This window comes from Callospermophilus lateralis, chromosome 19 (genome assembly GCF_048772815.1).
Source record: "Callospermophilus lateralis isolate mCalLat2 chromosome 19, mCalLat2.hap1, whole genome shotgun sequence".
NCBI classification, from domain to species: Eukaryota; Metazoa; Chordata; class Mammalia; order Rodentia; family Sciuridae; genus Callospermophilus; species Callospermophilus lateralis.
The window spans coordinates 7936940-7961508 of NC_135323.1; the positions used below are offsets into that span (position 1 = coordinate 7936940).

General features: G+C 57.8%; 1 protein-coding gene across 5 annotated transcripts in view; it reads left to right on the forward strand.

Annotated features, from left to right (window-relative positions):
* Nucleotides 1-24569, forward strand: part of Unkl (unk like zinc finger) — a 41147-nt gene that overhangs the window by 12076 nt on the left and 4502 nt on the right. For 3 of the 5 annotated variants that reach the window (XM_076840486.2, XM_077106050.1, XM_077106052.1), the window contains 10 exons: nucleotides 1806-1941; nucleotides 3266-3383; nucleotides 4635-4719; nucleotides 5626-5711; nucleotides 7263-7325; nucleotides 13113-13290; nucleotides 21878-21970; nucleotides 22139-22366; nucleotides 23254-23450; nucleotides 23552-23806. In XM_076840486.2, coding sequence (XP_076696601.1) covers nucleotides 1806-1941; nucleotides 3266-3383; nucleotides 4635-4719; nucleotides 5626-5711; nucleotides 7263-7325; nucleotides 13113-13290; nucleotides 21878-21970; nucleotides 22139-22366; nucleotides 23254-23450; nucleotides 23552-23806 — 1439 coding nt within the window. Of the gene's footprint in view, nucleotides 1-1805; nucleotides 1942-3265; nucleotides 3384-4634; nucleotides 4720-5625; nucleotides 5712-7262; nucleotides 7326-13112; nucleotides 13291-16635; nucleotides 16722-21877; nucleotides 21971-22138; nucleotides 22367-23253; nucleotides 23451-23551; nucleotides 23807-24569 lie in introns of those variants that run through there. The other 2 variants (XM_077106051.1, XM_076840485.2) reach the window with 2 other exon arrangements.

Sequence of the window (24569 nt, forward strand, 5' to 3'; positions counted from 1 at the left end):
TGTGCCACTACCCTTTAGTTCCAGGATGTTCTCTCGTCACCTGGAGGTGCATGCCCATGAGCCTGCCCCCTCCAGCCCTGGCACCACCAGCCTGCTCCTCTCTCTCCCAGGGTCTGCCTGTTCCAACATGTAATATGGGTAGTGAAGTTCCTTCATTTATTTTGGCACTGGAGATGGAACCCAGGAGCATGCTACCATGGTGCTACACTCTCAGCCCTTTTTTCTTTTCTTTTTCTTTTTTTTTTTTTTTTAGTTGTAGGTGGACACAATACTTTTAATTAATTAATTTATTTTTATATGGTGCTGAGGATTGAACCCAGTGCCTCAGACGTGCCAGGCAAGCACCCTACCACTGAGCCACAGCCTCAGTCTCCCTGCAGCCATTTTTATTTTGTTTTGAGACAGGGCCTTGCCGCCATACCCACAGGCCAGCTGAGGCTGCCCTGAATTTGTGATCCTCTTGCCTCAGCCTCTGAGTAGTTGGGATGACAGGCATGCCTTGCTCCTGCTGGCAGCGGAGTCTCCTTGAGTTCTGACAGTCCTCCCCCTTGCGCAGCCGAAGCTTCCTATGCGTGGCTGATGCTCTGGAGCTGCAGTGCGGGCCACACACATTTCCTCCCTGGAGGGGCAAGTGGCTCACTGCCTTGAGTCCAGGGGTAAATCAGTAACCTTATTGTGGAGGCTTTTCCTGATCCCCTCCCGACTCTGCCTCCTCCCTGTAGCTGCCCTCCCCCTGGACTTTGTGGGTTCAGCTCCCTCTGTACTTCAAGGGCAGTGCCGACAGGCTGTGGCCTCAGGGCACATTGAGGATATTGGGCAGGGAGCAGGGATACCTGCTCTGCATTCCAGAGACCCTCCTCTGTGTCCCAAAGGGATTCCTGCATGAGTCTGTCCCCCAGGTCAGAGATGGATGCTGGAACTGAGCTCTGGAGGACAGGCTGTGGCCTGAAGCCATGCCTGGGTCTGCTTGCCTGGTTCTTTTGTGTTCTGCTGTCAGCTGCCCTGTGGGCAGAAACCTGATTCCAACTCCAAGTGGACACCTAGTCTAGTCCCTTGGGCAGGAGGTGATGGGCCCCACATGGCTGTTGGATAGGCTGGACTCCAGTGGGAGAGACTCAGGCTAAGCAGGAGGAAGGAGAGAGAGGAAGTGGCTTCCAGAAACCTTCACCCAGCACTTACTGCTTTTAAATGACTCCTGGCTGTTTTTCTTCCTTTGAGATAAAATTTGAATGCCATAAACTCAATCATTTTTTTTTTTTTTAAAGTACATGTTATTTCTTAGAGCAGTTTTAGGTCCACATTTTCCCTGTGCTCCCTGCCCAACTGCCGGCCGCAGAGTGGATCGCCTCCCACGGCCGCCATACCCACAGGCCAGCATGTCCTGGCACGTGAGCTGGGTTTGTGTTAGGGCTAACAGCAGCATTTCAAAGGACCCGCGTCAGTTATTCTTAGCACATTCCCATGACCATCACTTCTGTCCGCTTTGAACATTCCCCTCACTCAGAATCCTGGGCCTGCTACAGACCCTCCTGCCCTCCCTAGCTGGGGCAGCCGGTCATGTGTCTGCCTCTGCATTTCCCTGTTCTGTGCACCTTCATGCATGGGGTCTCAGTGTGGCCCCACAGCTGGCTTCTCCCCCTCCGTGTCCTTGGACATTCTCCTTGCGTGGGTGTCGGTGTCTGGCTCCTTGTGGCTGAGCAATGTTCCGTCACGTGGATGGACACATGGGCCACTTGGCTACCTTGCTGTTGTGCCCGTGTTGCTGTGAGCACGTTGGACCAGGGATCTGTGCGTCTTTGTTTCAGACACCAACTTTGTGCTGGGCAGCTACAAGACTGAGCAGTGCCCTAAGCCACCACGTCTGTGCCGCCAGGGCTATGCCTGCCCACACTACCACAACAGCAGGGACCGCCGGCGGAACCCCAGGAGGTTCCAGTACAGGTGAGCCAGGCCAGGCCCAGGGACGCTGGCCTGTTTTGCAGATGTCGCACCTGTTGGGGCCCTTCAGGTGCACATGCATCCTGTGTCAAGCCCAGCTGCTCCCAGTCTCTGGGCCCCTCGCCACCCTGGGCAGGTACAGGGGCATGTGGCCGCTCCTCTGTGTCCCTGCTGTCACCTGTTGCTCTGTGGGGTGTGGGTTGCCTCCTCACTGCTCCCACTCTGGGAGTGCCTGCAGTGGAGGTGTGTGCAGCGCAGCTTCAGCCCTTGGGAGAGGAAGGTGTCTTGAGGTGGGGCTCGTTGGAGGCAGGATGGAGGCCTAGGAGGTGGGTTCTGCCTCAGGGCTGGCAGTCAGAGCGCTGGGTCCTTGAGGCTGGCCTAGCACTCCCCTGCCCTGGCCTGCCTGTGAGCTCAGGTCCCACCTGGACCTGGGCACCAGGTGGCCCTACTGTCTTTCCGGGCCACCTGGACCTGGGCATCGGGCAGCCCTGCTGTCTTTCCAGGCCAGGCTGCCTTCTTCCAGCCACCCTCCCAGTGCCTTCCCCACCCCTGGCCCCACGGGCGTCTGGGCTGCTGAACCTTCCTGGGCCTGCCTCCAGCCCCGTTGCCCATGTTCAGCCTCTTTCTGCAGAGTGCCCTCTGGTGATAGTCGGTGCCCCTGCATGCCCAGGAGAGAGGGGGGGGTTGGCTTATGGTTCGTTGCTCTTCCCCAGTAGCTCAGAGAGGGACTTGAACATAGAGACACAGAGTGGCCATCCAAAGCTCTGGCCGCCTGCCCTACTGAGAAACTGTGCATCCCCTCGTGGGAGGGGTGGAGATCATGAAAGGAAAAAGGAAAGGTCTAGGGTGGGAGTTTTCCATTAAGTCCAAGTAAGTAGCAGTGAGGTACGCTAACCAGAGGGCGCTCCAGGGGTCAAGGCACTGGTACCTTAGCTGTTTGCTTAGGATTTTCAAGTGGAAGGATCAAAATTCTCAAGACTCGGGGGCTGGGGTTGTAGCTCATGGCAGAGCATGCCCAGCATGTGTGAGGCACTGGGTTTGATCCTCAGCACCTCATATAAATAAATAAAATAAAGGTCTAATATATATATAAAATTCTGAGACTCCACTCTGGAGCAACGGCATGAGCTGGCCTAGCAACTTCCCGGGCCTTTCATGCTGGCTTGGTGGGATTCCGTGGGGAATGGACAGGCTCCTGTCCTCCTTACTGGCTTCAGGTTGGTACTTGTCCTGATTTCCTCTGTCCCAAAGCAGGGCAGAAGCATTGCAGGGACACTCTGCCCTCCGCCCAGGAGATGTGTCCTCCAGTGACTGCCCTTGTCTCCAGGTCCACACCCTGCCCCAGTGTCAAGCATGGGGACGAGTGGGGGGAGCCCTCACGGTGCGATGGTGGGGACAGCTGCCAGTACTGCCATTCCCGCACGGAACAGCAGTTCCACCCGGAGGTAGGTGCCAGGGCAAGGCCTGCCCTCTGGCCAGGGTCATCCATGGCCTGGGAAGGGAGAGGTGAGGCGACTCCCCTCTGGCTGCCTCTGGGGTCCCTGAGACTACCCTTCGGTTTGTGACTTACTGGAAGGGCCTAAGACTCAGAGAGCCTGTTGGTCCACAGTATGCTTTTTAAGAACACGGATTAAGGGGCTGGGGCTGTAGCTCAGTGGTAGAGCTCCCGCCTTGCACGTGTGAGGCACGGGGTTTGATCCTCAGCACCACATAAAAAGAAATAAAGATGTTAAAAAAAAAAGAACATAAATTAAAATCAGTCAAGAAAGATCCACAGGGCCCACAGGCCCACGGCTGCACCCTGAATCCTAGGTGAGTGACCTACCCAGCTCAGCCCATCCCCAGGAATGTGGAGGTCACCTAAGTGGGCAGGACATGGCCTTTGGAGTCCCTCAGGGGTGTTTGGCCCTGGCCTGCTGATTCACCCTTGCTGCCCGGTTGCCAAGCAGAGCACACTTGAGTCTGTGTTAAGAAGAACCCTTCAGGGCCCTGAAACTGGGAGTGCAGGCAGACTGGGGAGCAAAAGGGCAATGGGTGGGCATTGCCAGTCCCTTTCCTTCCCTGAGCAGCAGCATAGGACCCTGTGTTGCCCCCAGCCCTGAGGGTGAGACTCGGCTGAGCGAGGTAGCCGTGGGTCTGGAGTGGAAACACCTACTGCCTTCCAGGAACTGAGCTTGGGTCCCTCACAGGACACATCAAGTGCAGTGCCATTTGCCTGAGATTTAGCAGACAGGGTCACAGGAAAGGCCTTGCAGGCACACACCCCTGTGAAAGCTCTCAAGGAGGAGGGGCTTTAGGACCAAGGATGTCAGCTTCTGTCACTAGAGAGGAAAGGTTTATTCTGACAGCTTTGGATGTGTAGCCTAATCAGGGCCCAGTAGTGAGCAGCATGCCAACGGGAGCCATGGCCAAGCAAAACCACTCACCCAGAGGCCAAGTGCCGAGTGGGGGGAGCTGAGGACCTCCTACCAGACCCCTTACCAGGTTCTACCTCCTGCCAGCAGCACCTCTCTGGGGACCACACCTTCTAACATGTGGCCTTGGGGAAATTCCAGATCTAAATCATAGCCCGGGCATCCACACCTGCCCTGGGTGTCGTCATGGTGTGATCTGGAGTTTCCTTTGTGCCGTGATGGTGTCAGCTCTGGTCTCACAGAAGCCCAGATCTAGTCCAGCCTCAATGCTTTGTTTTCTAGATCTACAAATCTACCAAATGCAATGACATGCGCCAGACTGGCTATTGCCCACGGGGTCCTTTCTGCGCTTTTGCACATGTTGACAGTGAGTACACAGCTGAGGACAGCTGGGGCTGCACACGCACGTGCCAAGGCTTCCGGGGCCTTGCTGGAGTTTCAGGCCTTCCAAAGCAAGCTCGAGGCCTGTAGAAGCAAAGTGGGGATCAGCGCTAGGTCGGGGGCTGGGGGTATGTGGAGGCGCCCACTCTGGTTCCCAGGGTGGAAGCCAGTCAGCATTGTGTGAGCCCAGCACCCTGTCTTCTGCACTGCTGCTGGTGGGCACTATGAGAAGTCCAGGAAGTTCCCCGTCTCCAGGCCTGCTGGGCCACCAGCTGCCTCCTGGGGAGCCAGGTCCTTCTACCACACACTGCTGTTCACCGCTCCCCTGCACCTTGCCCTGAGCCTACCGTGCTGCTGGGGCTCAGTGGCTGTGTCCTTGTGGAGAGGGTGGCTGTCCACCCCAACCTCAGGAGACCCTGGGCTTGGCAGCTCTTCCTGTTCACTCTTGTGTGTTGTTTTCTGCCGTACTCGGGATTGAACCCAGGCCTCCAGCGTGCTAGGCAAGTGCTCTGTCACAGAGCTACGTCTCCAGCTCGCCTGGTTTAGTTTTTCTAAAGATTTAGTGACACTTAAGGTGACTGGCATAAGGTGGGGCAGCAACGCTGTGCAGGAGCCCAGTTGTGTCTGTGTCTCTACGTTTCTGGGCTCAACCCAGGCACCTGCCACTGAGCCCCTTCCACCCCTGTTCCCACTTGTTCCTTTGGTGTTAGCATCGTTAAAGGCCTGAGGCCCGAGGGCAGGGCCTGTTGCTGTCTTGCTGTCCATCCTATAGGAGGATGGTTGCTACTGACCAGTGTGCATTCAGTCTTACCTCATGGGAGCCCATCATCCCATGTGTGTGGAGTGTGCAGCCAGCAGCTCCTCAGTGCCCGCTGCTCCTCTTTCTTGGCAGAGACCCTTGGGACCGCAAGCGGCTGGGGCTGCCGCGATCTCAACTCCACCCACAGCACCTTGGCCCACAGCGGCCAGCCTGGAAATGTAAGTGGACGGCACTGGGAGAAGGCCTCATGTCGTTGGGTGCAATTGAACTGTTGGGGACAGAGATGGATGTGATATTTGGGCCATGTGGCTGAAAGCCCAGGGAGTTGGTGGCTTCTCCTGCCCACACGCTCGCCTGGGCTGGCAGGGCAAGCCGCCTGGCTGTGGCCGTCCTTATCAGGCCCACCCTCTCTGGTCTCTGCGTAGCCCCATGGGTGCCATCAGGAGCCTGGGTGGGGAGAGATCTTTAGCAAACTGTGTGGTCTGGGGTGGCATCTCACCCCCATCACCTCAGTGTCCTGGGTGTTGTATGAGGGGGGTCTTCTACCTAGAGAGAAACCGCTGCAGTCAGTGGAGGACAGACCCCGTGGTGGCCACCTGCAGTCAGTACAGGATTAAAACCCAGTCTCATAAACAGAGCAGAAAGGCCTGGGAGTGGCTCAGCAGTAGGACTCTTGCCTAGCATGCATGAAGCTCTGGGTTCAGTTCTTAGCACCAAGAAAAAGCAGTGAAGATGAGCCGGGTACAGCTCAGATAGAGGCTGGCCTAGCCCGTGGAGGGCCTGGGTTCCGTCCCCAGCACTGCATTAAAAAAATAGAGCAAAACCTGCCTCTGGCTTCCAAGACCTGCTGGGATGTGGGAACCCCACAGCTCACTCAGTCACGCTGCTCTGCTTGGTACACATGAGTGGCCGGCTCTCCAGAGTGCGGAATGTGGGTGGACCCTGGGTTCCTGATCCTCTGCAAGCCCTGCACCACACCCCATCCTAGAGTCGTCTACCCCACAGATATTACAACTTCCCCCTGAGCTGAGCTGCAGAGGTGTTTTGTGGGTGAGCTTGGGGGTCACCCTCCATCATGGCCTCTAGTACCTCCTCCTGCACTGGGGTCTACAGGTCGCACACATTGAGGGAGGACCTGGGGCCCCTCCCTGGAGTGTAAGCACCCATCTTGGGCAGCAGGGATCCCCACCTGCAAGGAGGGTTGGAAGTCAGTGTCCCCTGCATGGTCTGTGCTTTGGGGCCTGGGCTGCTGCCAGCACCCCCATATGGCCTCACCTTAGCTACGTCATGGTGCTGTGAACCCCACCCCTCAGAGACAGTGGCCATGGCAGGCCTCTGCAGGGCTGCCTCAAATGCCCACCGCAGGTGCCCTCCGGAAGCACAGCTGGGCTGCTCGTGGTCAACACCTACCCTCCTGTGTAGGGTCAGACCCAACACCCATTGCACCAGGCAGACCCCAAAGGTCTTGGGGTCCAGCACCACAGCATCTTTCTCCTTCTACCGCCAGTGCTTGGAGTAGAACTGAGGGGCGCCATATCCCTGAGCTCCACCCCCCAGCCCCTGTTCTTTATTTTGGGGCTGTAAACTTGGCCCTTTATGGCACAGCTCTGTGGCTTTGCCCTTGGAGTCCCTGGGGTTCCGGAGAGCCTTTCTGCCCCACCAGGCTTTGAGAGTTGGCATTTTTGAACCCCCAATGAATCTTATGTTTGTGTCTGTTTCAGTCCCTGCTCCCTCCCTGCCTTTCCCACACCAGGGCTTTTCTGTTGCAGCCAAAGCGCAGAGACCTGCTTACCGAAGGCAGCCAGAAAGCCGGGGAGCCCGACAGCAAGCAGGTACAGCCTGAGGGTGCACGCGGCAGTCAGGGTGTTTGCTCACTGGTTAATGTCTGTTCTAGAATTTTCTTCTTGCCTGTCTCTATGTGGCCTTTGATTTGCTGTTTAAAAACATTTGTATGGTACCTTGGAAACACCACCACCAAACCCCCTGACATTTTCTGTTGGGGGAATCAGATGCCATCAGAGCCCCTTGGTGTCAGTCAGCTGCAGCATGTGACAAAGTGACAGAGCACCACAGATGGGGCAGCCCATGCTACAGAACTTTAGGACTCTCAGTCCTGGAAGCTGGAGGCTGGAGGCTTGAGTCCGAGGGCAAGGCACGGGCTGGTTGCTTCCTGCTGAGCCCTTCTCCTGGGCTTGGGGATACTGTCCATGTCCTCGTGCACTTGACCCTCTGTGTGTGCCTGTGTCCGGATCCTCTCTCATTAGAACCCCAATACATGAGGACTAGGGCCCCACATATGGCTTCACCTTACCCTAATAATGACCCTGTTAGCAGGTCACGTCCAGATTCCTGGGAGCTAGGACTCCTGAGTATGGAGCTGGGGTTCACCATTCAGCCAGGCTCTGCCCTCACAGGCCTGACTTGGTCCCTGGGAGCAGACCTGGGCCCCTCCTAGGGACTTTTCCACCTGGGGCACCTGTCAGTGTGTCCTCTAAAGTTCCTCTCGCCCTCCTCCGGAGGCTGTGGCAGGCCTTGGTGTCCTTAGCCCCAGGCCTCTCCTGCACAGCTGATGTTGGTTCAGACCCAGTTGCTTGTGCTGAAGGGACGTTTCCTGACACCACCTCCTGAGGACTCAGGGACGTGTTCTCCTTTACTGTGAGATAGCAGTGGGCGCTGTGAGGGGTTCTAGGGTAGCCTGGCCTCCGAGTTCTTCGTGGCCCAGGGCAGCTGGTGGCTGCTCCCTTTCCTGCCTGTGTGCCTTGGCTTGGTCCTCAGCGAGGCATGTCTTCCTCCTCCGCCCTGATGCCCTCTGGAGCAGCTGTGGGAGGTGCACGCTGGCCCGCTGCCTGCACCCCTGTGCAGTGGCTGGCCGGCACCCTCTTCCCACAGCTCAGATGGACCGCGAGCATTTTTTAGCCATCAGGTATTTTTCTTTTTCTTGGGGATACTCAGAGTTGAAGTTGGGTGCTTTAGCACTGAGCCGCATCCCAGTACTTTTATTTTGAGATGGTCTTGCTAAATTATCCAGACTGGCCTGGGACTCGTGATCCTCTGCCTAAGTCTGGAGGACCTGGCCGGCAGGCATGGGTCTCTGCGCCCCCCACCCCTCCGTCCTTGTTGCACAGGTTCTGTGTATACTGCTGGGATTTGTTGTTGCTTGTTCCTACATGCACATGGGACACAATGTAACAGTTTGGCAGTACCACTCCCCAGCACCCACCCTCCCTCCTCCCTCCACCTCTTGGTCCCTTTCCTCTGCTGATCTCCCTTTGATTTTCATGAGATTCACCCCCCACCTTTCTATTCCTTTTTCCTCTTTGGATATTTTTTTGAATGAAAGTAAATACCTTGATTCATTTGTTGGTTGGTTTTTTTTGTTTTGTTTTTTGTTTTTGCTCTCAGGGTTGAACCTAGGGTACTTAACCAGAAACCACATCCCCAGCCCTTTTTATTTCTTACTCTGAGACAGTATCTCAATAAATTGCTAAGGCTAGCCTTGAACTCACAATTCTCCAGCCTCAGCCTCCCAAGTTGCTGGGATGACAGGCATGTGCCACTGTGCCCGGCTATAGTGTTTTTTTTTTTTTTTTTTTAATGTATATGTTTTAGTTATAGATGGACAGAATACCTTTATTTAATTTATTTATTTTTATGTGGTGCTGAGGTTTGAACCCAGGGCTTCAGCATGCCAGGTGAGGACTCTGCCACTGAGCCACAGCCACAGCCCCCAACCATGGTGTTTTTTATATGTCCATCATATATTCAGTGGACTCCAGTACAGCATAAACATAACTATATGTGCGCTGGGGAAACAAAATTCCCTGTGACTTCGCCGTGACTTGGGGCCTTTCTGGGACTTTGCTTCATAGTGGCGTCTGGAGCTCAGCACACAGTGTTGGATCTCTGAGGTCTCCTGTGCTTCATTACTTACTAGCTAAAGGGAAGCTCTGAACCACATTTAAAAAAATCAGCAGGACAGTTGAAAGTAAAATACGACTTAATTTAGTTATATTGTGATTTTTTAAAAAGCAGAGTAAAATCAATGTGGCATTAAGAATCTGAAATGTGAAATGTTGCCAGTAAATACAGCAACAAGCCCACACTCCTCTATCTTAGGTCCTGGGGGAGCCGGACTGGGGCCAGCTCTCACACCAGCCCCAGGCTTGGGCAGGAAGACCCTCAAGGTCACTGCTCTGGGTCCAGCTGCCGCTCTCTGGGCTGTGTCGTTGGAAGCGGGCAGGGCCCAGCAGCTCTTCCTGCTTGTTCGGGCCCAGCGGCCTGGCCTGGACAGCTGTGTGGCATGGGTGCCCCTGTGCCATCTCTCACCTGCACCCAGAGTCCCATTCTGTGCCTGCCCGGAGCTGCCAGAGAAGGAGGGGGCTCCCCCAGGGGCCTCAGGCCAGCATGGCAGTCTCCAAGCTGTTGTGGGGCCTCTGGTCACAGAAAGGCTAGAGTGTCAATGGCCCCTAGGTCAGCCTCTGAGACGCTCAGGTGGACAGCGTGGACTGTGACTCCCTGGACGCCTGTCCACACCGGCCCTGCCACGGCTGGGAAGGCGTTTTCCTCCCTGTGACCCCTGTTTCTGTGTTTCATGCAGGTCCTGAAGTCCCTGCCCCCATCAGTTTCTGGGGCCTCAGCCATCTGTTTGGGTAGGGCTCAGGGGAGCTCTTTGTCCAGCCCACTCCCCAGTTGCCATCCCCCTTCCTGACACCTCCTTGCCTGGGCAGTGCCACCTGCAGCCTCAAAAACCCGTTGTCCATGGGCCTGTACTGTGGCCATGCTGGCATGCAGGATGCACAGAGCACAATGACCTGGTGTCACTGTGGAGTCGAGATATGACCACCCAGCAGCTGCGTCCACAGGGCCTCTGCTGACATTCCATGTAGGCTTCTGAGATACTGCCAGTGATGTGCCAGGACCCACTTGGGAACTCAGATTCGTATCCCAGAGGCTGTGGGATCTGCACCTCTGTGGTGGGGGCTGAGCCTGCACGCCATCTCCGCAGCCCTGGGACGCAGCACACTCGTCAGGCTTGAGACCCTAAGCTCCTCACAGACTCATTTCCTAGCTAACATGCAGGCTCTTCAGAGAGTCACCTCAAGTCACCGTCCAACTCAGCCCCGGTGGGCATTGCTGCTCTGTAGCCCGACAGGACCCAGAAGTGAATGGAGAAGCTTCCAACCCTGGGGTTAAGAGTGGCTCCTCAGATGTGACCCCAGAAGCACCAGTGAGCACAGAGTGGTGTAGGTGTCATCAGAGTGGAAGAGCTTTTGTGCACAAAAGGACTGTCCACCAGAAAGCAACCCCAGGGGCAGGGCACATCCCCAGATGTGGACTGGATAAGGGCCACAGGAAGCAGCTTCACAGCAACAGAAACAACAGCCTGAGTAACATGTCAGCCAAGGACCTGAGCAGATGTTTCCCCAGGAAAGACACTGGCCTGGAAGCATGTGGCAAGGTGCTCAGCCTCGTGGGGTCAGGGACTCGGGGGGACTGGGGGTGTGCGATGGTGCAGCCACTGGGAAATGGCACAGGGTCCTCAGATATTAAAGGTGGAGATGCACGAGCTGCAGTTCCCCATGAGCATGTACCCAGAAGAGCAAGAGCAGGGCTGGCATGGCATCCACACCCACATCCTCAGCAGCACTGTCCACATGGACCAAGATGTGGAGATGACTCCAGGACCTGCTGGTGGATGAGTAAAATGTGGTCTGTCCATACGTGAAATATTACTCAGCCTTCAAAAAGAAGGAAATATGGATGAAGTTGAGAGACAGAATTAGTTTGGCCTGTCATAACAAAATACAACACACAGGTTGCTTTATTTTTTTATGTTTATTTTAGGAGAAAAAATTTTTTTAGAGAAAGAATTTTTAATATTTATTTTTTAGTTATTGGTGGACACAACATCTTTGCTTGTATGTGGTGCTGAGGATCGAACCCGGGCCGCACGCATGCCAGGCGAGTGCACTACCGCTTGAGCCACATCCCCAGCCCACACAGGTTGCTTTAGATGACAGATGTTAATTTCCTTACTGCTCTGAAGTCCAAGATCCCGTCTCCATTGTGTGTGCATCCTGAGGCCCTGCCTCTCTCATAGGACAGTTGTGCAGGGGCACCCCATACCCTCATCTCACCTAGCTACTCTTCACAGGCTAGTAATTGCCTTGGGGGTGTCCACAGGGAATTTGGGTGGACACCTCAGTCTCAGAAGGACATCATGCTGAGTGAAATAAGTCAGCCTTGGAACCTGAGGTCTGCGGGCAGCTGTGCCCTGGGGACAGGAAGAAGAGAGGAGGTGGGCCATGGAAACCCCAGTCAGGGTTTCGGGGGCGAGCTGCAGCTGGGTGGGGGTGTGCAGGGTGCTCAGCAGTGCAGTGACACCACCACAGGGTGCATGTGGAATAGTCAGGGTGGCAGATCTTGCACTGTGTGTATTGCACCACAAAAAAACAAACAAAAAAACCAGCAGATAAAGCCCATGTGAGGAGGAGGGATCCCTTGGCAGCTACTCCCTGGCCCCAGCCTTCTGTTGAGTCCCGTTGAGGGGACCCTGCCCTTGACACTGCTGCTTTGGGAAGAGGACAGGTGTGGGTGTTCTTGTGGGTGGGGCGGTCTCCTGGCATCTTGCAGGGCTTGGAGTCAGCAGGTGCTTCCCTGCTCCCAGCAGGCTCAGCACCATGGGCCTCTTGGGTCCCTCAAGTGGGGCAAGTGTTCTACCGTGCAGCTACCCCCAGCCTTTGTGGTTTTTCTTTTACTTTTCTCTCTTTCTTACATAACAAGGGATTGAACCCAGTTGTGCATAACCACGAAGCCACATCCCCAGCTTTTTATTATTATTTTGTAATTTCAAGACCAGGTCCCGCTAAGTTGCTGAGGCTGGCCTTGAACTTGTGATTCTCCTGCCTCAGCTTCCCAAGTCACTGGGATTACAGCTGGCCACTGCACCTAGCAGGCTTATTTTAGCCAATAAAACCCCCTGTGATCTGAGCTGTTGCACCACCACCTGGTAACTTTTCCTGCTATTTTGAAGCAAAGTCCAGGCTGCATTGGGTTCTAACTGCAGAGGGTTGGTGTGACTGGCCCTGACATGGCCGGGGTCTGTGGCCACTATGGTGGACACAGCCTTGCACTCTGCTTGGTCCTCATCATGGAGTCTTGTCTTATGTGGAGTGTTCTCCATGTGGCCAGGTGCCTGGTGGTGTGCTTTTTACCTTCTACCCTTCTAATGGCTGTGGCTTGGCTGGGTCTCCCTTTCTCAGGGGAAGAGATCACAGGATGATGCACATGGCTCTCTAGTTACATCCTGAGGCATTATCCTGTATGCACGCAGGCCTTTGCCATGAGAGTGGGGAGGGGCGGCCCCCCAGCCTGGCCTCCACTGCTTCTGCACCTGCTGGAGCTAGGCCCACCTGCAGGCTTCTTTTGAGCATCATTTCCTGCAGAGGAGTCAGCAGACATGCTCTGGGTGTGTTTGCTGCCTGTGGGGCACACTGGGGTGCACAGTGCACAGCTGGAAGAGCCCACCCCTCACTTCTCACTCTGGCAAGAGGAGTGCACCGCAGCTGTCTGATGTCACGTGCGGCTCCTGCTCATGTTGTTTGTGTGTTTTTGAACAGAACCACCTCGCTGTGTTTGCAGTGGTTCACCCGCTGGCCCCCAGCATAAGCTCCAGTGTGGCGTCCAGCCTGGCCTCCAGCGCTGGCTCAGGTAGCTCTTCCCCCACTGCTGTGCCCGCCCTCCCTGCCCGCGCCCTCCCGCCGGACCCCGCCGGCAGCACCGTGGAGGCAGTCCTAGGTAAGTGCAGACCTTCGCTCTTCTCTCGAGGCCCCTTGCCCAGCACCTCGTCCACAGGCCAGGAAGCCTCTCTGTAGAGGCCACATGTGCTCAGTCCCCAGCTCTGGGCCCCCAGCTCCCTGAGGGTGAGGTGCTGTGGGCGTGGGAGGAGCCCATCGCCTCAGCCCCAGTGGCCACCAAAGGGTCAGAGCAGACGGTGCCTTCCAGCCCTGGGCTGCTGCAGACTGCAGAGAAATGAGCACTGGCATGTGGCTAGGAGGGCAGCTGAGGCGGGCAGTGCCAGTAGTAGGGAGGGGAGCCAGGACAAGGTCTGCAGCCAGCGCACAAGCTCCCAGTGCCTCAGCCCCAGCTTGGGGGAGGTCATGGCCAACTGAAGCACTGGGGTCTGGGGACTGATGGCTGATGTGGTGGAAGTGAATGGGTGAATGTCAGAGGCCCAACCGGAGCCCAGAGCCCGGCACAGGGTGCAGAGCCAGAGGGTGAGCTGTTGCCCAGGGTCGGGGCCAGGGCTGGTTGAATGGACCGTGGTGCATCAATGGAGAGTGACACTGGGATGCTCTGAGTCCCTGCTTCTCATGATGTCCAGTGCCCAGCTGGCCCCAACCTGTGTCTTTGTCCCAACAGTGAGGGACAGAGGGAAGGATGGTGATTGTGGTGATCTGAGTCCTCTGTCCCTGGTTGGCTCTGGCACAGGCCCAGCCCAAGCCATGGTGGGGGATCTGGAGCGTGCCAGACTCTCCTTTCCTATCAGGCTCGGAGGGAGGAAGGCTTGGCACTGGGAGGACACCAACCCTTGAGCACAGACCCGCTGGGGAAGCAGAGCTGGACCAGTTGTGTGCCTGTGTTGAGGTCCCACGTAGATTCATAGGCTGGCCAGGTGGCCTGCCCTGAGATGTGTCTTACCCAGAGGGATAGCAGTCACTACGGCCAAAGTGTTTTCAGTTACCACCCCCGTAAACACCAGCCCCGCTGTGGCTTCATTTGGTGGGAAGATCAGAGATGATACCCCCATGGCAGCCAAGAGGGAACCTTCCAACTGCCACTCGGGTCACAGACCGTGGACCCCAGAGGCACAGTGGAGACGATCCTGCCTTACATGGTGCCCACAGGGGAAGCCTGCTGGCAAGTGTCCTGCTAAGCCCCCCGTCCTCGGGCCCACGCAGCTCTGCTGGGCACCTCAGTTTCTTGGAACCTGCACTGCCTCACAGAGGCTGGGCCTTCCCACCCTGCATTCACTTGGGGGTAGGGTCTGGCCCTTCCAAGGGTCCCTTTTCCATGTCACCAGGACGTCCTGTGGCCAGCACATCATCCCAGCAATCCTGGTAATCCTATGTGGACTCTGTTGTGGGTTGGCTTCATCTGCTGGAGAACCTTCTGGAATTCAGGACTCATCCCAGCCCCATGAAGCCCCTGCAGCAGCCCCTGCTGCTGAGTCTGGTCAGGGGGCAGAGGCTCCCAAGCCCAGCATCCTCAGCAGGTGGCATGCTCTGGAGTGGTTCTGGGAGGGCCTGCCACAATGTTGCCTTCTGTGAGGGCCCCAGCAGGCTGGCCCAGTGCCCTGTGGTTGTACAGCTCCAAGGCCAGGAATGGCTTCTGCCCCCGCTGGTCAGACCAGGGGTGTGGAACCCTGTACTCCTGGGCCCTCCATGCAACAGTAAGCTCCAGTCAGCGGGCATTCCTTAGAGCCGTGTTACCTCTGGTGGCAGCCGAGTGTTTTCTTCTGAGCAGAAGCAAACCCATCTGTGTTTGCTTTTGACCCCCATCTTGGGGTCAAACATGTTGCTCTTGAACCATGAAGATGCTCACATCATGGTTCATATGGAGTTGCCATGGTACATGACCCGGGGCTTCCCTGAGCTGCACCCTCACTGTACATGTCCCCATCAGAAGTTGGGAGGTCAGCCATGAGGCAGGAGGTCAAAATCTGCAAGATGACAGAACACAACACAGGCTGAGGTCCCAGGAGGCTCTGGCTCCTGACACAGCCTTTCCCCTTCGCGGGAGCCAAGTAGTTCAAGAGGAGCAGTCTGCAATGAGTGTTCCTGCTCCACACTCCTGAGACTCCTGAGACAGTGGGTTGTTCAGTGTGGGCAGTCAGGTCAAGGAAATTAGATTTTTTTGTCTAGAAGAGGATGCGGGGCACATGCATGTGGGGGTTCTTTTCCCCCACTTAAAAATGAGCCAAAAATCTATTGGCATAAGTGGCATGTTTCAGGGATTTTTAAAATAGATATTTTAAAATTCCATTTTAAAAATAAAGTCTATGATCCCCAGTGTAAAAGGAGTAATGGTAAAATTTGACCAAAACAGCAAATATTTGGAAAAATTAAATCCTCCCTCCCAGATGATGGAGGCCACATATGAGGCTGATCACCTGAGTGAAAAATGGCACCAGTGGCCATGTATGTACTTTCAAGGGGCAGAGAGGTGGCCCTACTGAGCACTTTGGATTGGCAGGTGTGTGTTTCTGGTCATTGGGTTCAGCCTCAGTCTGCTCCACCTCGTCACCCCACTACAGGCCTCAGGTTGGCACAGGGTCTCTGAATCACCACCCACAGGTAAGGAGGCAGATAGTATTTCCTCAACGCCCATCTTGACTCTGGCGCCGTTTTGGTGCTTGCTCTACAGTGAGCTTTTACTCCCCAGTGCCTCCTCCACTGTTCCTCTGACCACCACCCCAGGTCTCAGTGCTGCTGCATCTTGACAAGAGCTAGTCTTGGAAGGTAGCCAATCCTCAGCTGCCTTGGCCCAGGAGAGGCTGCCGAGGACCCACTTCCCGGGGCTCAGGGCTCCCCCTGCCCAAAACGTGCAGCCCTGCTGCCTGAGACCCTTCCTGTGCTCGGTGGTACCGGTCGCTGCTCTCGAGGGTTTGGGGACCGAGAGCGTGGGCTGGGTGGCTTTTTCCCGTGGCGGTTTCATTCAAAGCACGTGGCGCATTAAGGAAAGGTGAAAGGAACGAGGAGCTATGGAGTGACTGCTGCTTCCATATGGCTTGTTTGGGGTCTGGCGCTGGCCCTGCCGCCGGGTAGATTTCACTCTCTGCATGAATAGGCCTCGGATCAAACCCGCGGAGCGCAGGCAGTGCACCGGGAGCGAGGAGCAAGGGCGGGCGGCCCGTGGGGTTCCCGCGGGCCAGGTGTACCCCGGGGCAGGCGCTGGGCTCCCAGGCCGCAGTGGCCTCCGCAGAACGGGGCGCGCCCCGCCAGGTGCTGCGGAGCGAGCGGGGGCGGGCCGTCACGTGGGCACGGGGTCGCCGTGGGGGCGGGGCCGTCACGTGGGCGCGGGGCGGGGCGCGGGCCGGGTTTGAATGGGCGGCGGCGGCGGCGGCGGCGGCGGCGCGGGGCGACCGCGGACGGTGAGTCAGCATCGGCGGCGGACCTCGGGTGCCCGTCGTCTTCGCACGGTCAGGCTGCTGCTCCTCGTCTCCCCAGGTGCGCGTCCCCCCCTTCGCCACCGCGTGCCCGTCCCTCTCCCCGGCCACCATCCCCCCCCCGCGCGCGTTTCCTCCTCCCGGGATGCGCTTTCCTTCCCAGGTGCGCCCCCTTCTCCACGGACGTATCTCTCAGGTGCGCATCCCCACCCTGGTGCACCTCGTAGGGTCCACGTCCCTGGACCAGGAGTGAGCCGCGAGGTCAGGGTCAGGTTTCCCTGGGGCTGCGCGACGAGGTACACGCACGTGTCTCCACTTCTGAAGCCTGTCTCTGCTGGGATGCTTCTGTAGGGGCCGCGCCCCCGGGGCCCTACCGCCCTCCCGGGACCAGCCTGCACCCCTTCTCCCAGGCGTGCCTGACCTGCTGCAGGTGAGCGCTTGCCTGGGGCTCCTTCATCCCTTAGTCGGAAATGCCTGCCGCCTGCGCTTAACCAGGATGGTGCTGGGAGCAACCTGGAGCTTCGGAGGAGCACTGCGTGGTCTAAGTGGCTCGTCCCTGTTGTCCCTGCCCCTGGCCCCCCCCCCCCCCCCCGCAATGCCTTGTGAATGCTGTGTCATCTCTGGAACAGCCGGTGCCAGAGCCATTACTCAGCAGCTTTCTGTTGACGTCTCCTTGCACCCAGGCGGCTCCTGGCGGTTTAACAGGTTGGTTCTAGGTCAGATGGCTCACACAGGCTTCACAGGGCTTCTGCCATCAGGTTCACCAGGAGTTCCAGTGTCTTTAAAAGTGGGTCCTTAAGAATGTTCCATGTGGGTCTGACCTTGGAGCAGAGGCAAGGCAGGAGTGGGACTGCTGAGGACGCTAGCCAGGTAGTGTCCTCCAAGCTGCTCTGAGCAGTTTCCAAGGAGCAGTGGAGGCCATGGATTGAACAGGTCCCCGGGGTTCCATCCGGTCCACTGCTGACCCTTTCCCTAAGCTAGACTGCAGCTGAGGGCTGTCCCAGTTTGGCTCTTGTGTTACCTGCTGAGAGCTCAGCCGCCTCTCCCTGGGGGCCCAGCACCCTCCTGCTGAGTCATGGAGGGACCTGGCCAATTCAATCATTCATGGGGAACAAAGCCCCCATCCATTCCTTTGTGCCTTAGTTCATCAAAGTTTCTGGAGTTCTGTGGGGGTGGGGTGGGGGTGTGTAAAGCATGGGGGTGGGCAACAGGACCTCCTTCACCTCATCCCAAGATTTAAGGTGCAGAAGCTAGCACCAGGCTACCAGCATCTGGGGTATGAGAGGTGGGGGCAGGCAGGTGTGCTCTGTGAAGGATCGGGCACTTGTCCTCGGCCTGCCCACTCCAGCAGTGCTGTTGTAGGCTACATGCAGAAATGGAAGCAAGGGCATCCCATGCAGTTTTGGATGCTGAGTAGATCTAGGACTAGGGGGTTGTTCTTCCTAAGTAAAGCTGAGTTTGGTGCTGCCCTCAACAGGGAGCAGGGTGGAAAATCAAGGGAGGGTCACGGAATGCCTGGACCAGCACACTAAGGGGCTTAGGCTCAGGCTCTGTTCTTTCTAGAAAATTGGGACTCTGGGATGTGATGGGTTTCACCACAGAAAGGTCATCCCAGAGCTGGGCATGGTCGTGCACGCCTGTGATCCCACTTAGGAGACTGATCTAGAAGGATCCCGAGTTTGAGGCCAGCCTGGGCAAGACCGTGTCTCGAAGTAAGAAGGGATAGAATGTAGTTCAGTGGTAAAGTGCTCCAGGGTTTGGTCCCCAGTACCAAAAACAAGTCAAGTCACCCTGTACCCGCAGGCTCAGGGCAGCTGCAGAGCTGGCCATGTGGTCTGGCCTGGGTGGTTTGAGTGGAGGGAGGAGTGCCTCAGGATTCCCACAGGGCTGGGCTGGTATAGCCCTTAGGACCTGCAGTGCACCCGCTCTCTGGAGACCCCTGAGGAGTCACAGCAGAGGTGCTGCAGAGCCCCCAGGCCTTACCTGGTAGGAGCCCCCACCCATGCTGGGGACTGTCCAGGGCGCTGGGGGTTAGGGCTAGAGAAGCTACTGTGTTGGGTGTGGACCAGGCTGCAGGAGAGGGTGGAAATGTGGAGGTGGGCCCTGGGGGTGAGGAAGCTCTGCAGAGGGGGTTGCTCTTGCCAGAGGTGGGCAGGAGGATTAGGCCCTGGTGGCAGTGTAAAGGGGCCACTGCACATGGCTGCAGGGCGGGGAGCAGTTGGGGGGCAGAAATGAACAGAGAGGCTCAGGGAAGACTGGGATGGCCTGGTCGAGGAAGCGCAGAAGGGTCTGTGAGGTTCAGCTGGTCCTGGTGTGAGCTCACAGCATGGGACACAGGGAGATCCGTGGGTGGAGGGAGCATTGGGACACTTGGGCTGGGGTCTGTGAAGGAGAACATAGTTGAGTAGTGTCACCAAGTAAAGGTTGGGTTGTGACCCCCCAAAAGACATGGCCAGTCCTAAGCCCCAGTGCCTGTGAGTGTGGCATAATTTAGAAATGGGATTTTGCAGATGTCAGAGTTCAAGAAAAGGGACTAGAGGGGACCCTGACATGGTCACTAGCATCCTTAGAGGATATGTGGGTGCAGACATTCAGGAGAGGCTGGGGGTGGAGCAGAGACTGGAGCTCTGGGGCCATAAGCCCAGGACTACCTGAGCCCTCAGGAGCTGAAGAGGTAGGAGGAGCCCTACCCCCAGACTTCGCCCATACCTTGACTTTGGACTGGCAGCCTCTGGACTGTGGGAGGTCATGTTCCTGTGGCTGGGAGCCCTCTGCTCACCTGAGGCCGGAACACCAATAGCCCTTTTTCCCTGTAGAGCAGAAGGACCCCAGAAACACAGAAGCTCAGAGGTGTGTCCACCATAGGGAAACATCCAGGAGGCAACAGACCTGTTGATCAGGGAGATGTGTGGTGCCCTGGAGCTGCCCCTGGCCAGTGCCCTCCATGCCCTACTCTGGCCTCTGCACTAGGTCTACTGTAGCCTCTGCAGGCGGGCTGTCTCAACATGCCTATCCTCTGCTGTGGCCCTCAGGGCAGCAAGATGGAAGCCCGGGCTGCATTGCCCCTCCTGCATCTTGCCCCTCCATCTCTGGATGAGACATTCGGAGTCCTGGACCTGTCCTGCCAGTGGCCCTCCCATGGGAGTGGCCGGGTCTTGGCTGCAGGCCAGCCTCTGCCTCCACTCACAAGGCCTCCCTGAGAGATGAGGTCCCTGATCACCATAGTTCTGGCTCATTGGCATTGTGGTAGGGTGGTGAGGACAGTTTTCTCCCAGGTGACTGAGCTTTGCCTCGGTGCCCTGACAGTTCTCAAAGCAGAATCCAAGGGAACAGTTTCTTGCAGCATGGCTGCGTGTGAGCCAAGCCCTGAGCTCTGCTTTTGGATGTAGGGACAGGTTCACAAACACAGGAGGGAACTTCTGGCCATGCTGGGTCCACCACAGGCCTCATGCAGCCACAGGCCAGTGTCGAGGCATAAAGTCTGTGTGCTGCTTGGATTTGGCAGTGTTTGGCCACCTCTTTGTGGGGCTCCTGGGCGCCAGGCATCAAGTGAGGGGTGCTTTGTGGCTGGCTCATGTCAATCAAGTGAGGGGTGCTCTGTGGCTGGCTCATGTGGGCCTCATGGGGGCTGACCTGTGCCCACTGTGCCGAGGGATGAGAAGTGGATACCAGCATGACAGAGGGACAGTGAGCTGCCTCAGGGATGGACCCCAAGTCTCCCTGCCCCGAGCCCATGCCCAGTCTTGGGTGCAGCTGGGACTCCAGCAGCACCTGCTCGTGGTGGGATGGCATCTCTTATGCTGTGGGTATTCTGTCCCTGTGTGGGTCGTCCGTCCTCCATGTGACTCCATTCCCAGCCTTGCTTTGGGCTCACCTCCCCCATGGTTCTTGGGATGACCCTGTGCATAGAATAGGCATCTGCTGGCCCTTCTGAATGGACACGCCTCCCCAGGAATCCTGGCCACACTTGGACTCATCCAGCTCTGTGTTGGATCCAGGCCCATTTGGGTTGGGACCTGGGGTTGTGGTTGGTTGGTAGCCGCCTCTAGTCCTCTACCAGGCACTGTTTACTCTGGGTATAATGTGTGATGTCACTGTTGGACATGCCCAGGGGACTTGATGACACCTGCACCAGGCCGCTGGAGGGGTGGGCTGAGGCGATGACTCCATGAGCTGTGTGTTGCCCTGGTGGTGCCCACAGGCAGGTGTGATGAGGGTCCGCAGGTTGTCACCTCACTATGGAGAGGAGGGTTGGGGGCCCTTCAGGGCAGGCAGTTAGGGGTGGCTTGTGGCTGCAAAGTGGGATTTGGTGTTAGTGGGGACTGAGGGGTCCTGCAGCCAACAGGGGTACAGGTTGGGCCACACAGCTGAGGCCCCATAGGACCCCAGAATAAGCCAGGAGGAAGGTGCCCACGAGACCACTGTGTGCCCTGTTCCCTGCAGAACTCTTCTGCGGACTTGGCTGTGACTGCTGGGACAGTGATGCTGCTCTGTGGGCGTATCCTAGCGGCCCCCTCTGGTGGCAGCAAAGGCTGTCAGACCCCAGGGCCAGCCCTCCAGATGTACCCACTTGTGCTGCATGTGCTGCAGTCTTGGGAGTCAGATGTGGTCCCCCAGCCAGTGACCTGATCCAGCCACTGAGGCAGCTGCTGGACTTTGGAGGAGGCTACAGCCCTGGAGGCAGGGAGGGAGGGGGCTGAGCCCTGGCATAGGGCAGGCTGTTTCTGGGGTCAGCGGTCCTGCATCAGGGCACTCCGTCCTGCAGGAGAGGGCCAGGCACCCTGCTAGTGTTGGTGCCTCTGTTCCATTAACAGGCAGGCCTTGGAGCATCAGAAGACAGCTAACAACCTTGCCCCTGCCCGCTGGGTTGGTGGCAAGGGCAGCTTCTGCCCCTAGGACACCGGTCTGCCACAGTCCTGTGTAGGGTCCTGGCCACCACGCAGCCATCAGCCTCAAGTTTCCCCTCCTGGAGATTCTCTCAGAGTTGAATCTTTATTTGGTCTGATTTGAGGCAGGATCGGGAGGGCAGGAGCTGGGTGTGGGAGCTGTAGCATCCTCATCCTGAGGGCCTGGGCTCTGGAGGAGAGCATGAGCCCTGCTGGCCACTGGCGCCCAGCCCCCAGCAGCCCTTGGGCTCTGGGTCTTGCTCCAGGCCAGGCAGGGTGAATCCCTGCATTGGCCCAAAGGTTCTGTGAGTGACGTGGTCTGGTCTCACAGGTTCTGCCTTAGACCTGCGTCTCAGTGACGTCAACATTGCATCTCTAGATAAAGACCTGGACGAGCAGGATCCCTGTGACCTTGGATTGTCAGGTGGGCACACTGAGCTGCAGCTGCCCTTGCCACACCTGCAGAGTCCACCTGGCTTGGGGCCTCCTGACCCTTGGCGGGCCTGGGTGGGGTTTGCCACAGTCACAGCCCCAGTCACAGCCTCCTGCCAGGGCAGCACCTCCCTGGCGCTCACTTGGCCTCCTTTGTCAGGTCCCAGGCCGCTGGCAGGCTCCGCGCCAGTCACCATCCCGGGCTCCCTGCCTCGCTCACCATCCCTGCAGTCATCCTCATCCCTGTCCACCTCCCCGCTCAGCTCACTCTCCCAGTCGCTGCCAGGGCCACTTGTCTCCTCGGCCATGACGCCCCCCCAGCAGCCGCTGCCCCTCATGTCAGAGCCGGCCGCGCTGGGCTCCGCAGCCTCATCCTACGGCTCCTTAGGTGAGTGCCCCCTGCCCCACCATCACTCCCGCTGGCTCTGGTGCTTGGAGTATGTCTCAGATACTCTTGACCACAGGGAGCCCCACCTGCCTGGAGCGGGCAGTGCCAAACTCGACCCACACCATGCAGGAGAGTAAACCAGCGTGGTGTGCTGGTAGCTGCTTGTGTGGGCTGTGTGCCGGTGGGTGGGCTCACTCAGGAGGGACCTGCTGCCCCCGGTGGTGGGGGTCTGCTGCAGAGCTGGGATTGAGTCCCTAGGAGGTGGATCCCTGACAACAGCCCTGGGAACAGCACCCCCTCACCTCTCCATGAAGAGGGATATATCCTGTGGACCTGCCACATTTTAAAAGAACACAGTTTGAGATGAGGTCTCGCCATGTTGTCCAGGCTGGCCTCAAACTCGGGGATCCTCCTGTTCTGGGTCTCAAAGTAGAGCGTGGGTGTCTAAGTGGCTTGGTCCCCCTTTCTGATGCCACACGAGTAGCATATGTGCCCAGGAAAACAGAAGCTCCTTGGTCAGGTCTACACATGGAGTGCTTGGAGAATGGCTGCCCCATATGCTGTCCACAGGAGCCCTGAACTAAGTTCCTTTCCTGTCTCATCTCCCGAGGGATGGGGCTGTGCCTCAGTGGCAGAGCTCTTGCTGAGCATGCTAAGGCCCTGGGTTCAACCCCTAGCTCCACAAAAAGACTCCCCAAGGGGTTGGGAAGCAGGCCTGCTGGAAAGGCCTGGTGTGACCAGCACTGTGGCCTGTGCCAGTTCCAGAACCTGTCCTGAGCTGGTGGAACCTCCTCTGGGGGAGCTAGTCCTGGAACTGGGCTCCGTGAGGGCAGGAGCACACACAGAACCTCCCAGGTCTCTGCACAGCTCCATTGTCTCCATACCAGGTCTGAATGGTGTTCCTGGGAGCATCTGGGACTTTGTCTCTGGCAGCTTCTCCCCCAGTCCATCCCCCATCCTGAACACTGTCCCTGCCTCAAGTGCAAGTCCACACAGTGCGGAGCTGGCCCGGGTCAGGCGGCAGCTGGACGAGGCCAAGAGGAAGATCAGGCAGTGGGAGGAGTCATGGCAGCAGGTGAAGCAGGTGAGGCAGTAGGCACTTGGGCGGGGTCCAGCCATGTGGGCGAGGCAGTGGGCACCTGGGCAGAGCTCACCCTGCTGCCTCCACCCATCCTTGGGTTTCAGGCCTGCGATGCGTGGCAGCGAGAGGCTCGGGAAGCTCAGGAGCGGGCTCGCATGGCGGACAGCGACAGGCAGCTGGCCCTGCGGAGGAAGGAGGAGGTGGAGGCCCAGGTCCAGCGGCTGCAGGAAGAGCTCGAGGGCCTGGGCCTGTCCTCACTGCCTGGGCTGCGAGGCTGTGGTGACATGGGTGCCATCCCTCTGCCCAAGCTGCACTCCCTGCAGAGCCAGCTGCGCCTGGACTTGGAAGCTGTTGATGGGGTGAGTGCTGGGGTGTGGCAGTGCCAGGAGCTGTGTTCTTGGAGGGATGGGGGCCTGCCTGGTGAGGGTCTGGTGCTACTTCTGCTCCTCCCCCCTGCCCCGCCCCACCCCACCCCACCCCACCCCGCCCCGCCCCGCCCTGCCCTGCCCTGCCCTGCGTACCTCCTTTCCCACCAGGCTGGCCCCTGCTCTTCCCTTGCTTCTTCCTGCTGGCAAGCAGGCTGTGCCCTCCCTGGAGAAGGTGGGCCTGTCCACCTCAGGGGGCAATGGGAACTCTGTCTGGGCCCTTCCTAGGAGTGATCACACCAGGTCCCTGGGCCCCACCTTTTAGGCATAGCACAAAACTCACCCATTCTGAGTGGCTGGAAGCCCCTTTCACACCAGGTCATCTTGTGGAGCCTCTGGCAGGTTCTGTGGCCCTGCTTCCCCCTCACCCTCCAACCGTAGCCAAGGCCACAGCTTATACCAGTCTGGCTGCACCCGCTTGGTCAAGGGTCCTGCTTGGCCCACATACTGAATACCAAGCTGCTGCACCTGGGCCCAGTCGTCGTCCTAGCCAGTCCCTCCCCTATAGCTGTAAGTGGCTCAGGACCGGCTGGCGGCTCTCCTTTGTCGGGCCCCTGGCCAGGTGTCCACTCAGCCCTGATGTTCTGGGCATCTCTGATCCTGAAGCTGCAGCTGCTGTGTCTTCCTGGGATGCTGCCCTCTGCCTGGAAGACCCTGGGCCCACTGGGCTCCACTGGGCAGGTGGCCTCAGGCTGAA